Source organism: Hyalella azteca, unplaced genomic scaffold (assembly GCF_000764305.2).
Source record: "Hyalella azteca isolate HAZT.00-mixed unplaced genomic scaffold, Hazt_2.0.2 contig8814, whole genome shotgun sequence".
Taxonomy (NCBI): Eukaryota; Metazoa; Arthropoda; class Malacostraca; order Amphipoda; family Hyalellidae; genus Hyalella; species Hyalella azteca.
In genome coordinates this window covers 119,809-134,021 of record NW_025938899.1, presented here as the reverse complement: position 1 = coordinate 134,021, position 14,213 = coordinate 119,809, and the positions used below count along the sequence as shown (strand labels likewise).

The window sequence follows — 14,213 nt, the reverse complement described above, 5'->3', positions numbered from 1 at the left end:
CAAAATTCACCATTTCTCATCCATTTCTTATAACAGAAAACGTTTCGTAGTTCCTATGGTTCATGTATGTCCTCAATTTTAGGAGAATTGTTTGAATGTTAATTTTAGGTTACAACTTCTTCGTACAATGAATAAATCCCAGTGTGAAACGTACATCGATGAAAGTCACTGTTTATACACTTTATACACTGTTTATACACTTTTGTTTTAGAGTTTGAACTGACAATGTAGCTGAAATCCAAAACAGCTTTCGATATTTCTCAATTATTAAAGAATGTGTTCTTTAGAAAATCTAAATTTTAAACGTCATATCTGCATGGCTACAATGCTGAGCTCGTGCAGACATTGAACACAAAACTTCAGAAAAAATCAGCGGTTCGGTGTGCGCGGAAGGTGCAAATTTAAAGTTTCCCCTCAAATATTTCGTACTTAAACTAAGTTTTCTAAGAGTATTTTCGATTCTAATAGAAAATGTCTGGATTATTCAACATTGACTTACTTATTTGTAATTTGAGTCATAAATTTGTAAAAAATAATAAATTGTTCATTGCGAACCTCATTAACGTTCAGTACTCAAACCAAATTAATGATAGAATTTATTGAAAAGATATTTGATTGAATAACTTGCATGTTTTGATCGGCAATTAAGATGGTAACTATAACATAAGTACAGTAACGCGTTCATAAATTTAAAATTGCGCGTTACTGTCTACTGTTGCGCGTTACTGTCTATAACGTTCATAAATTTAAAATATAAAATTAATTTAATTTAAAATAAAATAAATTTAACCTATGTTACAATGTATTATGCGGCTAATAGCTCAAGGTTCCGTGCAAACTATTGGTTAAATATATAAAGATTATTTATATATGGATTAAATTTTATATACAGATCATTCAGATTATTTGCTATTTTAATTATATACATTGTGTTTGCTAATCAGAGGAGCATATGCGTTCAAATTAGAGGAGGCATATGCGTTCAAATTTATTTCAGTTTCAACGCCAAGACGCTATCAGCGTACTGCGTACCCCGCCAAGGCTCTTCACACCATCACTGAGATGATGAGATCTCTCTGCTGACGCACAATCTTCTCCGACCTTCATGGTGCGGTAAACCAGCTGAGTGAGTGTACCGGAATTATGACTAGATTAAGAGGCCCGTTCAGCCGGCTCAGCCGCGTTAGTCGCTAATGTAATTTTATAACTATTACTAGGTCCAATAACTCCCCTCATAAATAAGATATAAGTCTGAAATTTGGAATGCTATCCTGGCTAATTATTTTTAATACGTAGACTTTAAGTTGTCTGTTCATGCAATTAGGCGCAACGCGACCATAAAAGCCACAAGAAACTGCCATAACATCAATTGTAATTTTCGTTTCCACTCCTAACAATATTACGGAACAATGTTGACTGTTTTTGTAACTCCTAACAATTTTACGAAACAATGTTGACTGTTTTTTGTGCTTTATCCCTGCATTTACGTATTATTTTTAGATAATGAGCCGATATAGACCAAACTTATAAGGAAATGGCCAATCACCGACGAGGAAAAGAAATGAAGAAAACAAATATCAGAAAGTTCTGCTTGATCCGGAGTTTTTGTGGCACGTTGAGGTCACGCACACAATGGCAGTTTTAGCTAAACAGCGGCACCAGCGCCGGCAAAAGAAACGGAGAACCGTGCGGGTTTTTGTCGTGCTTGACAGTCTGCGTGCAAACGATGCTGCCGGCTTCTTATGTGTGGTTTTAGGAACTTCCGTTGCGCCTCTTCTAGTAGCGTTGTCTTTTTATTATAATGTTGGGAGTTGTAGGTATGAATTTCAAATCTCATGCGCTGGCAGGAAAACATTCCTGTCTAGTTCCATTGTTAAATTAGTTTCCCAGGCACCAAAGTTCCATGGAGTGTTGTAGATGTAGCAATACAATGAAAGGAAAATTTAAAGTTATGAAAGAGATATGTTGAAATGCAAAGCAAAAATAGTCGTCTTCGACACGCTTGTTCAGAAATATTACATAAGAGAGCTAAAATTTCAAATCCGTGATCACACCTGGCAGTTCATTTATTGAATGTAAGTTAAATGATATAACTTAGTACTCACTGCAGTGAGTGACAGAGAACGCATTTTCTCGTCGACGAAAACTCGAGGTCACGGACAGACGGACGGATAGACAGACGGACGGACGGACGGACATGGCGAGCACAATAGTGCATTTTTCAAAAAATGAGAAAATGCGCTAATAATTAGTGACAAGTAAGGGATACAATCGCTTCATAGACTTAAATTGTGAGCTACATATTTTCACGCCATAATCTCAAAAATATGAATCACCAAGAGATAAATTTTAGAAGGCAAGACGGGTCGTAGCAATCCCATTAGAATAAATGTGTACTTAACAGGTGAATAATCCTTAAATGAACCATCGCAAATTATGTGAGAACTTTAGGCTCAAGTTTAGAACGCAAAGTACTCCCTCAAATAAAAGCTACACTAACAATGAGTTAACATTCTTTTCAATTACCATATGAACTGCCCAAAAACAGTTCAGTTAAAAAAAGAGAGAGGATCAGAGGGTTTCGCCTGGATAAGTCGTAACTGTGTCCCAGGAGTCTCGTATGGTACGAGCCAACCAACTCATCACGCCCTCTTGAACTTTGGAAGGATAGAAGTCAATGTGACCATGCACGACCGAGAACAAGGTACAAAGGCACTATCATAAAAAATTCAAATATTACATAAAATTTGACACGAAGCTATAAAATGAATTCACATATAGTATAAAAGTTGTAAGTTGAGTAAGTTATCATATAATGTAAATAAAATACAAGTTTTCTATCTGAATATAACTACAAAGAGCGCTATTGAACTTTTTCACGGTAGGGGTAACATTTTTATTCATAACAAATTTCACTTCTAACTGACTAGCATATCCGATTTCTTTTTGCCATAGAATTACTTAATTCATAACAAAATTAACATTTTCTTTAAATATAGTTGAATTATTACTCTTCGCTCTTCATTAAAGAAGGAGCTTAAACAAGGTTTATGGCATTGAAAAGAAAAAACAGTCCCGCCTACGATGTCAGAGCCAAAAGATTTTGTATTTTCTGTTAAAACCATGGGGACTAAACTAAACAGCGCTCAGTGTTCAATATCACACGAATACATGAAAATGAGCACCACAATAGTGACAAAAACGGCTAAATACTTTTAAATCTAATCGGTTACTCTATCTGTTGCGTTATAATAATTATTGAAGAAATTTTAGTATTAAGAAATTAAATACGGCCAAACAATGGCGTGCTATGTTGGTAGGTAGGGTGTGCGGAGCTAAACTTTCCCTGGATCTAGAACGAACCTAATTTTGGTCCTGGGTTTACATTTAATGAAAAAAAATATTTCATATTATAAGCTCTAAGAGAGTTTCTTCGAGTTTCGTCATGCAAGCAAGTCACATTTCATGCCAGCCGAAGGTTAGAGGAACTGAGTTCCGGAAATGTGGAGATACCGTGTGAATATTACGTGATTGTAGATAAATAATAGACGGATAAACCACACTCTCTCACAAGAAAACTTCGCATTATGCATTACTTCAGAATTAACGAAAAGGCTATCTTAGAGGTTTAAGTAAATAGTAACAACAAAGAGGGAACAATACATGGAGATGTAATTATGATTTTAGTAATTGTGTAATTAAAGGGTATAAAATAAATTAATTAGTGTAATTCGCTATTTCAAACTTTCGTCAGTCGTGAAAAGATCCGGTCAAATGACACAATTTTAGATCTTCTGGCACGAAACAAGAACAAGGCACGAAAAGGAAAAGAATCAGCGACAGGCCACATCAGGCCTACACTGCAGCGCCGAGATCACTATGTTATGTAATGTTATGATGCATCGGCAAAAATATGCTTTGAATAATTACTGTAACATTCGTTTTTCACCAGGTCTGCAGGCACAATGAAATAGGAATGGTAGATACCTAATTAAATACTACCGAACAATTAGCACAAAGACTTGCCCTGTAGGATATTGAGTCTTAAGAACAACAAACTATGTCGAGACTTAGGCTTGCCTTTTTAAAGTCACCAAAGTGAATAATGAGATAGAAAACCAATTATCGTGCCGATGAAATTAAGTAAAAAATTAAATGTACATGTTTGCATGGGCAACATTTTGCTGGATGTTAGAATAAAAGTTCGGCCACGAGTGTACGATACGATATTATTGTCTTGTCTTTATAAACATCAAAGAATTCAAACTGCATCCATGATCAAATTTCAAATTTCCATCTGTTCGCTTCTAGATTACAACAGGTACATTTTTTTCCAATTTAGCTATCGCATTATACAGCCCAGAAATCATTGTGATGGAACAATTTATTGATTGGGTTGCCTCTCTATAAATATAAAATAACTATATGGTCTTTGACAGTAGATTTAGTACATTCTCTTAATTTTAACCTCGATTGCAAATCAAAGCAATTAAAAGGTACTTGCTGAAGCAGGATGCAGCTTTCATCGTGTTGCGTATTGAATGATTCAGCTATACCGAACGAGTCATCTGTATTGAATGATTCAGCTGTACTGAAGCAGCAGCTTAGGCCACGCAACACGCATTTCTGTCACACACAATCGCATTTTAATCATGAACGTTCCACATTGACATTAATTACTCTAATTTCGTACGCATTAATAGAACTGGAGCTAATGTCTACTGAGATGCAGCATTGCAAAATTCCGGTTCACTGGTTGGTAGTAATGATCTCGGGATGAAATAGCGGACACTCAGGAACCGTTCGGAAACAAACCAACTAACTCTTCTCCTTACTCCTTTCTTTACAGTTTGTTTTCTTCTCCAGCAAAAAGTCTATTGAGAGTTTGCAAACGATTTTCATATATGGCAGATTATTTTTCACGTGAAGAAGGCCAAATGAGTCTCTTATCTTCTTTCAACCACACTCCTTAATAATTATGAGCTAGGTGTTTAACGTCCAGAATATTGCACTATCATGTCTAAGGCTTTACAAACGACTAGCAGCTGAACCCAGCTTTGTCCTGAATAGAAAATTATAATCCATGTGCTTCGAGATTCACTTTTTTCTTGGATTCAGGATTAAAAAAACGTCCGAATCTTAAAAGTACGAATATCGTTAATGAACATAAAATAACAATATGCCAATAAGAAAAAAGCCGGCGCAAAAGCATCCCAGAACTCAGAATAACAAATAAATACAAATTTTTTATTCTCCTATGTAATTTATATACTGATAACTATAATAGTTTTAATTAAACCGTCAAAACGATTCCCTTATAATTGAATTAATGGTTATTGATAGGAGTTCTATTAAAAGCCACTTTAAACATTGAGCTCCTATTTGACTCGTTCCGAATCGTAAATAAACATATGAGTACACTTAAATTTAAATTACAGTTACAGTTTTGATCGAAAAATAACCTTCAAAATTTTTTATTCGACCCTCACACGTCTGTTTTGCAATATCTTACCATTTTAAACCAGGAATGTAATTTTCAGGTCCAGGTAATATACCGACACGAAAAGGACTGTGGATACTCACCCGAATAACCCCAATATATTCACGCGGCCAGGCTTTCCCATGAACCCATGAGCATTCGACAATATATGATAAATTATACCTGCCTCCTATTTTCAACAGCGTCTTTATTGTTTTTGCGTGAAGTTTTGTGTTATAAAATAAGATTCATATATGATTCTCACCCGAATGGCGTAGTGCAATGACCACGTCACAAAACTGCTCGAAATTGATGACGTCATCAGACACGGACGGCAGCATCTCAGTGATGGTCTGTAAAAACAAACAAAATACGTTTAAATATTTATTAATTTATCTATCAACCATCAATATAAAAATTTAAAACTAAAACTATTGACATGTTTTCAAATGCATCAACCAAATATAAAACGAATGAATCAGGTTAAAAATATTACCCTAAATTAGTTAAATAAAAACATGGCACTCGCTTCTAATGCACATGGGATAGGACTATTAATGTTACATGTTAATGAAGCAGCTGATTGCGAGCAGCTCAGAATAAATCAAAATTTTCATACCCATGCAATTAATTAAAATTACCATTTTCATACATCTGACTCGTGCAAAACAACTAACGTTACATACACATGAAATTTTAAAAGTCGCTCTAGCTTCCTGCACGTTCTCAGTAGTAATTTTATTTTCATAAATTGATAACAGTGAAACGTTTTCGACTTGTTTTATTTAAATATCTATCTATCGAGGAGATAACGCAGCGTGACATATCAGGTAACCTAGAGCAGTATTCCGTTGAATGCTAACGATATTGAATGCAAACGATATGTGAATCACCACTAATTAATGAATCCCTTGTGAATCAAGTCACGAAAAATTCAAGAATCGGCAACAGGCCATGGGCCTATTTCTTCAGTGTTGACACTTCTATTCTATTCTATTCTATAAGAACCGCCAAGTGTCTCAGCGTCCACGGATACGCGCCGTAACACTCGTATGCGTCCTGCTGGACCGTATATATAGGAAATGTCTCAGCTCAATGGGCCGACTACGAAGGGTGTCTGTCACTCAATGATTTGCTTGCTGCATGCAATATGTTCATGCCTCACTCTCATTGAGAACGTATTACTATCACTAACTATAGATCATTGGACTTCATTGCAGCGGAATTGAATCTTATTAACTTAATGGAAGATTAACTGTCACTAATATAATATGTAATTTATAAGTATAAATAAGCGCTTGACCAGTCAAAGCGTGAATATAATTCAAATCAATTTGAGAGGAAAAAATAGTGTGATTAAAAATGCCAATTTATGCACAATAATTGGATTTAATTGTTTAGATCTTTAAAAACTACATTTAGGATTTTTCAAGTATATAATAACATGTATCGTTCGCTCCCGCCGATAATATCGTTGAAGAAAGCTGCAAAATTGTGATAGCTGGATTGACAAGCTGAGGCTCAGGTGTCCTTATTCTGTGCACTGAATGCATGCATATTCAGTGTACAGGTTTCTGATGCAACCTGCATCTACATTTCTGAGTATGAAGCTCAGATGCGGCTGAACATGCACCTGAAATTTGTTAACAATGATCTTTGAACGCAGCCAGTATCGATGAATACGAAACGTTTTCCACAAAGTCGTGGTCCCAAAAAAGTTCATTCTTACAACGTTTCATACATACATGATCATTCGTAGTTAATTTACATGAAGTTTGAGTTTTTCCACATTCACGAGTCACGCATAATTGCAACTATACAGCAGGAATTGTTTCGCTTCCCTTGTGTAGAAAGATTGGCGAACATTTGAGAGAAATTGTATGATCAGCGGCATGGGAGTTCTAGCGAAGGGGAAAATGTGACACCGAACAAGTACAGACAAGAAGGTTCATTTCACCAATCAAGTTGCCTTCACAATCACTGACCACTAATGAACGATTGACTACACTTGCGACACTTGGTTATAGTTGCGAAACGTACAAGTCCACGGGAAACATCGTAATGAACTTGAGATGAAGCTACAAGGAGAAGCCACCACTTGAGGGTTAACCCCTGAGCCAGTCCCCCGTTGCTGATGCATGAATGGAGTTATTTCTCAATTGAAACTCAACGGTGGATCATTGAAGACTGACCATCAACACTTGAGTTGCCATTCACAAAACTTCTCTGATCTTATAAAGAACATGGCATGCAAACAAATCCGTTATATCTTTATATGCATGGTGAGCCCAAGTAGATGTATTTGTTGAATATTGAGCATGAAAGCCTGCAATTGCGAGGATGAACATAGATACAAGCAATTTAGAGAAATAAGTGAGCAAAGATCATTGTCGATGTAAAGATTGAGGTAGATCAATGAAGCGAGTAATAGGAGAAGTTATGACATGGATAATAAGTTGCTGTAGGCATAGCATCTGTAAAAAACCATTCTGCAAACAACAGATGAAACTTTTTAGGACACAAAAGTTCCCGTCCAATTGGAATATTAAACAAGTAATAATTAATGACGCTAAAGGCTGTCTAATGATTAGACCGCTAATTGTTCGAGCTAATGCAATTTTTAGCGATAAGGAATACAAGCAAAGTAAACGATTGAGAGATTATGATTGATTGATATATGATTATGTCAGTTAATTGCATCAAGGTGACGATGTGATGGTGACCACATCAGGCTTATGTGAGCCGATATCTCGTGCGCGTGGACACCAAGGTTGCGCGATTAGTCAGAATCGTACAAGAAGGCAAGACCGAATTATTTTGTGCTTACTCAGGTATGCAGGGTCTCCTACATTACCGATAGGTCAACAACCTTTTGCTGTTGTTTTGGGAATTCCAAGTATATATGTTGGCAGCCTAAATGAAGTGATTCGAAAATTATTTCTGTAAGAGAATATTCTTAGTAAGAATATATCTGTAAGAGAATATTCTTAGCTAATTAGGTTTCCTATATATATATATAATTAAGTTTTCATATAAGTATTTGTAGTTCCATGATTTTTGCAGCTGGAATATTTGTAACATTAAAAACTAAGTGATATGAGCTTTCTACCTACACCAAAACAGAGAAAGAGGAAACATTCAGTGTCCCCATAATATACAACGGAAACAATATTATTTATTTAAGACATTTGAACAGATATAATCTCAATGTACGGAGATTTAACCGCCACCCGAAACATGAGCTTTATGCATAAAAATCGCCCCCATTTAATGCGGAAAAATAAAGAGGACCCGCTACAAGCTCACAGCGTAGAACGGAAAGAGAGAAGTCGGTTTACTGCGCGAGAAGCGACAGTTTGGAGCGAAACTTCGCTTCCGTAAAGTGCGATTTCAATCATCTGCCGCGGCCGAGATATGCTCCCTCGCTTTGTTAAGATCAGAAAGCGTACGCAAGCTTGATGCTTATGAGCCTACAGTTTCTTAGAAAACTTCTTCACTTGCATCATAACTGAGGCAGGCATTTTGAATCTTCTTCAATAAAATTATCGTAAATAGCAAATAATATTTTCGATTATTGTTTTAAAACCAAACCCTTGGTTTTATTTTAAACCTATAGAATAAGGGTTTTCGGAGTTTTAAAACCATAGAATAAGGTTTTTTCGGGATTTTAAAACCAAACCCATGGTTCTAAAACCATAGAATAAGGGTTTTTCGGGGTTACCGTGCTTGAAAATTGAAACAATTTTAAAGATCAATTTAACTCATGGCAACTGAGACCCACTCAAAATTAGGCTGAAAAAAAAACGGTCAGCAGACACTTGTTTCATGATACCATGCATGTTAGCCCTGCGTGTAATATATCCGTACCATGGCCCGTATCACGGGTACTCCCCCTGGCTATCTCTGTTGAAGGGGAGTAGGGGCGAGCACGTTTGTGTATGCTAACCGTTTGCGCTTGCCAGTATGTCGGGAGTTCAATATTCAATTTTATAGAATAAGTTTGAGAGAAACGAATAATTTATTCTTACTTATGACTCCTAAAAATTTAATATAATTAATGCGATGTATGGGTAAGTAGAAACGAAGAATTATTCTTAAAAATACTATTAAAACTTTAATATAATGCGATGTATGGGTAAATTTCAGCACAGCTGTGAATTTTACAGTGTGTTTTCTGGTGCCATAATCTAGAAATGTAATCATTTATTCTATCTTAGAGGGAGTTTACCCCGCAGCAATAGTGACGGACGATAGTGACGCCAGTCCTTAGTGAAGTGATAGCAAGGCCATTGTTGAGTTGTTGGTGTGATACTCGGACTAGGCTCTGGATGATATCGATCGAGTAACAATGTAACCCTTATCCTGGTAAATACAAACAGGAGCTTAAAATTGAGCAGAAACGCTTCGTGTGCGCGTGATTAAATGCTAAAAAAATATAACTCAGTACTCACTGCAGTGAGTGACAGAGAGCGCATTTTCTCGTCGACGAAAACTTGAGGTCACGGACGGACGGACAGACGGACGGACATGGCGAGCACAATAGTGCATTTATTCCATAAATGAGAAAATGCGCTAAAAACATGTTTTTGAATAATATTTAGTTGATCAGAGTGAATTTGCTTCAACGAATGCGGTTTCCATGTTTACGAGTACAGCAAAAAATAGTGTATGGAATAAGTGTTTAAATATTCTAAGGACATATCAATGAAAAAGGGACGGTCTATTCACAAAGTAATAGCTCAAGCCCATTGAATCACAGCTGCTGGACTTCACCACCATATGTATGCGCTTCGTGGATACAGTCTGCGCTTTCGAGACGAAATCAATGCCTTGATCATGAGTGTGGCTTACTGAGCAATTTAAGTGCTTTAGCGTGCAGTGCATGGATGTCCGTAAAATGCTAGCGTTACACAACGTTTACAAAGATCAAGGCTTATGTGAGTTAATAAAAACATGAACCGATCATTTACTTTTTAAATCTCAATTGGAATTTTGGAGCCTCGTAAAAATAACGTTCGTTACACAACGTTTACAAAGATCAAGGCTTACGTAAGTTAATAAAACGCATCGATCATTTACTTTTTAAAACGCAATTGAAATTTTGGAGCCGCGTAAAAATAACGTTGTACAAGCTAAGCAACAGGTGGTAAAAACTGGCGAGTATAACGGACATGTTAAAGCGTACAAACGACACTTTCCTAAACTTTGCAGCGACCGCATGCTGCTGAAGCAACCGCAGCGCGCGTTATCTGTATGCTGTCGCACTCTCCATGCGTATACGTATTCAGGGCTGGTGCACAAGACTTTTCCTACTGAAGTCTGCATTTTCAGGTCGGTCGTCGAATGCAACTAATTTTCCCGTAGGTACTCAGAACTAAAGAAAAAAAGTGATGTTTCGAATAATTCTTAGAACTACGCACATAATTGTACACTTTTTGATCAAAATTTCTTTCTGATCCGAATCCCTAAAGTGAAAAAAATGTACAAAAAAAGATTCGGGACAGTGGAACAGCAATTACACACCCAATCCAAATAGATTGATCCATATCGAAAACGATTTTATGAAATCAACATGCTATGAAATAAAATTGAAACAATTAGCAGTTTATCTGAGAAGTTCGTATTTCCAAGGAGCGCATCACAGCCTCAGAAAAAACATTTAATCAAGTGAGGTTTCCAAAATAATCGGCATCAGTCTCTCAAAATTTCAAATAAAAAATCTAGAAAATTAACATTACATTTATTATTAATTAATACTAAGTTTATTTCTGCAACCAGCTCAGCCACAAAAATAGGAATCATCGTGATTGCAGAGCACAAATGAATAAATTAGAGTTCATGAAGATGAATGAGGTGAGCACAATAATCGAGATCAGAGAAAGTAGAGGATGTAGCCATGACAGGTCGATGGGACAATAGCAAGGGAAGCAATGAATGCTGTAGGGAAGCCCATACAGCAATGACAACGTACGGAACAACAGAATGGGCTTCATACGGGGCAACAGCGTGGGCCTCAAACGAAACAACAGCATAGGTTCCCACAGGAAAACAGCAAAAATTGCGCATATGACAATAGCAAAGATTACGCACGGGGCAAGAGCGAGGATTAGGCACGGGACAACAGCCTTGACTACGCATTGAACAATAAATTCTAATGCGGCTGAGGTTCTATAACACGAACGGAAGAGCAAATTTTGATGAAAGCTGGAGATTTGATTAATGATGACTCATCAGGACTCAGATCTAGCCGAAAGACAGAACATAAGAGTTATTAATGACAGTGTTACGGTGTGTTTGGCAAAACATTTTTATTACTGTGTGTGTTTCATAACTTTCATTCCATATGAAAAAGCCTAAACTCTAAGGTAAATGCAATGATGCAACTATTAAAATCGCGATCATAAACTTGATTTTTTATCTCTTCTGTATAGTTTTGATTTATGCTTCCTATCCGAATTTTACCATTATGCAGGAAAATTCATGAACACATAAGATTTTAAATTAAGTACCGTACCTATTTAACTTAGTGATGAACGGGTCGCTCCATACCATTGAATGGTTGTTGTCATTAAAAGTAGCTTATGTTTACAATTTCAGCTTGAAATACATGGTTGGTTAAGTATAGAGCACAATAGAAATGAATCTTTGGATTAAATAGTATCGCCAACTGAGAGCTCTTAGCCACATTTAAGATTCTCGTTGCGACTCAATTTCCAAAGGTATCTTCGCCCTCAATTCTGAGCAGGTTAATTTTAGCCCATATAATAAGAAAAGGCCATGATAGAGGCATGATGATGTGACCTGTTTCTGTATGCTATCGCTGCTGCCGCCCCAGGCACGACGCGCTAGTACCGTTCCTGCTCTCAGGAGCAATACGTCTCATGAAACTCATCGGTAATGGCCACAATCTCACGCGGTGAATAACGAACTGATCTATGAAACATAACTTTTTGCATGTCATGCACCATTCCTATACTCAGGAGCAATACGTCTCATGAAACTCATCGGTGATGGCCACAATCTCACGCGGTGAATCATGAACTGATCTATGAAACATAACTTTTTGCATGCGAATTTGGCCGAAACCTTTTTTGATTTTGGTAGAAAGATAAATTATAATGTATTTCGTACGGTGTGTCATCGATGAGAGCAGTTTTTCGCAAGTAAAAACGTCTCTTTACGGAGTACAATTTTCAAACGACTCGTTGAATAACTTAATGAATGTACACAACACGCAAACCTACTTACGAGTAATGTGCGATTGCTAAACTTTAATATCTAACCACAATCTCGTGTAGAATTCAAACATCGGCAGATTTCATTTCTTAAAATAATGCTAGTTTTCGGCACGAAATTTCCTCCATTGTATTCTCATCCATTCTCATTCAAGTATTCTCTGGCTGTGAGAAATATTAAGTGAAAGATGCTTCGATTGCGCTTTGAAAGCGGCTTAGTCAAGAATAAAAAAAATTGTCATCAATAATTGTAAACATTCCACTCTCAAATAACTTGCTCATAATAGCGATTTAAAGTCAGACCTGCCAGCCGCGTATCGGAATGCGCAGTAAATTGATGTAAGATTCCGGCTGCCGGAACTTTGAGGGCACAGTTTACACTGATACCGTTACAGGGCGCGCAGGAAGCCGCCACCCATCTGGGGCTCAATTATGCTCATGGCAGATGACGGAGGGGGAACTAATATATCCACGAGCGGTGGCAAACATCTCATTGGGTCAGGCAGACGAGCACAAAAATACTCGCTCATCAGTTAGTGTAACAGAGAAGTTGCAGCCTGCACCGTTAGAATCTGCGTGCGCGTGGGTTCGACTGTGTATCAGAGAGTGGAGGAGTATTTTATATAACTAAGAAAGACGTGATGAAACTGTAGTAAAAAATTAATCAAAGTAAAAAACGATGATTTAATATCATTTTATAAATGAAGAAGGAAGCTGTGATGCTGATGTAAGAAAAAACGAAACATTTCTTCTAGATCTATACATTTTTATTAATTACCTAAACGAATGAAACGTAGCAAAAATGTAAAAACACGGATAAACATGGCCTTGAATGCATGGAAACAGTTTTCGATCGAAACTAAAGCTAACAACAGCTAGGGATGCAGAGTAAGAAGAGAAAAGTGTTCACAAACAGCAACAAGAAGAGAGAAATATAGTAGAAAGCCGCCCAGCACAGGAATCGAAGAAAATGGATGATCTAAAATGCTCGAATAAAGTTGTTAACAGCAGAGTGAACGAGTCATCTGGAGCTAAGAGAAGAGGTGGTAAAAAAAGTCGAAATTACCCAAACATCGTCGTACGATGAAAGCTAATCAAAAATAGCACGAAAAAATTATACGCTATGTCTCCATTTTAAATTAGCCTAGAAACATCTTGAATAAAAATTAATACTCTGGCTTGCCTGAAAATCTCGCGATAAGTATGGATAAATCGATATAAAATAATGAATAGGGAGAAAAATTGAAGCAATCTTTTAAAATAGTTCACAATTAGAATAGGCGAGTGAAAGTGGCCATTTTTGCATCCATGCTTCGCCGAATCTAGACGCCAGCGCAAAGTTTCTCATTTGTAAAAAAAATCAGTTGATGTTCCTTCGCTCATGATAAATATGAAAATAAGTAAATATAATACGCTAATAGGAGTGAAGGAAAAAATAAAATTTTCATTCAGACAATAAGTAGAAAAATACGCCATTTCATCGTGCATCAATCATACAT

The 14,213-nt window shown here is 36.7% G+C and overlaps 1 protein-coding gene across 2 annotated transcripts in view; it reads right to left on the bottom strand.

The window, feature by feature from the left end:
* The window catches only part of LOC108680618 (rab11 family-interacting protein 3), a 61,780-nt gene that overhangs the window by 41,467 nt on the left and 6,100 nt on the right, over positions 1–14,213 (bottom strand). For both annotated transcript variants that reach the window (XM_047881766.1, XM_018169492.2), the window contains exon 2: positions 5,745–5,832. In XM_047881766.1, coding sequence (XP_047737722.1) covers positions 5,745–5,832 — 88 coding nt within the window. The remainder of the gene's footprint in view (positions 1–5,744; positions 5,833–14,213) is intronic.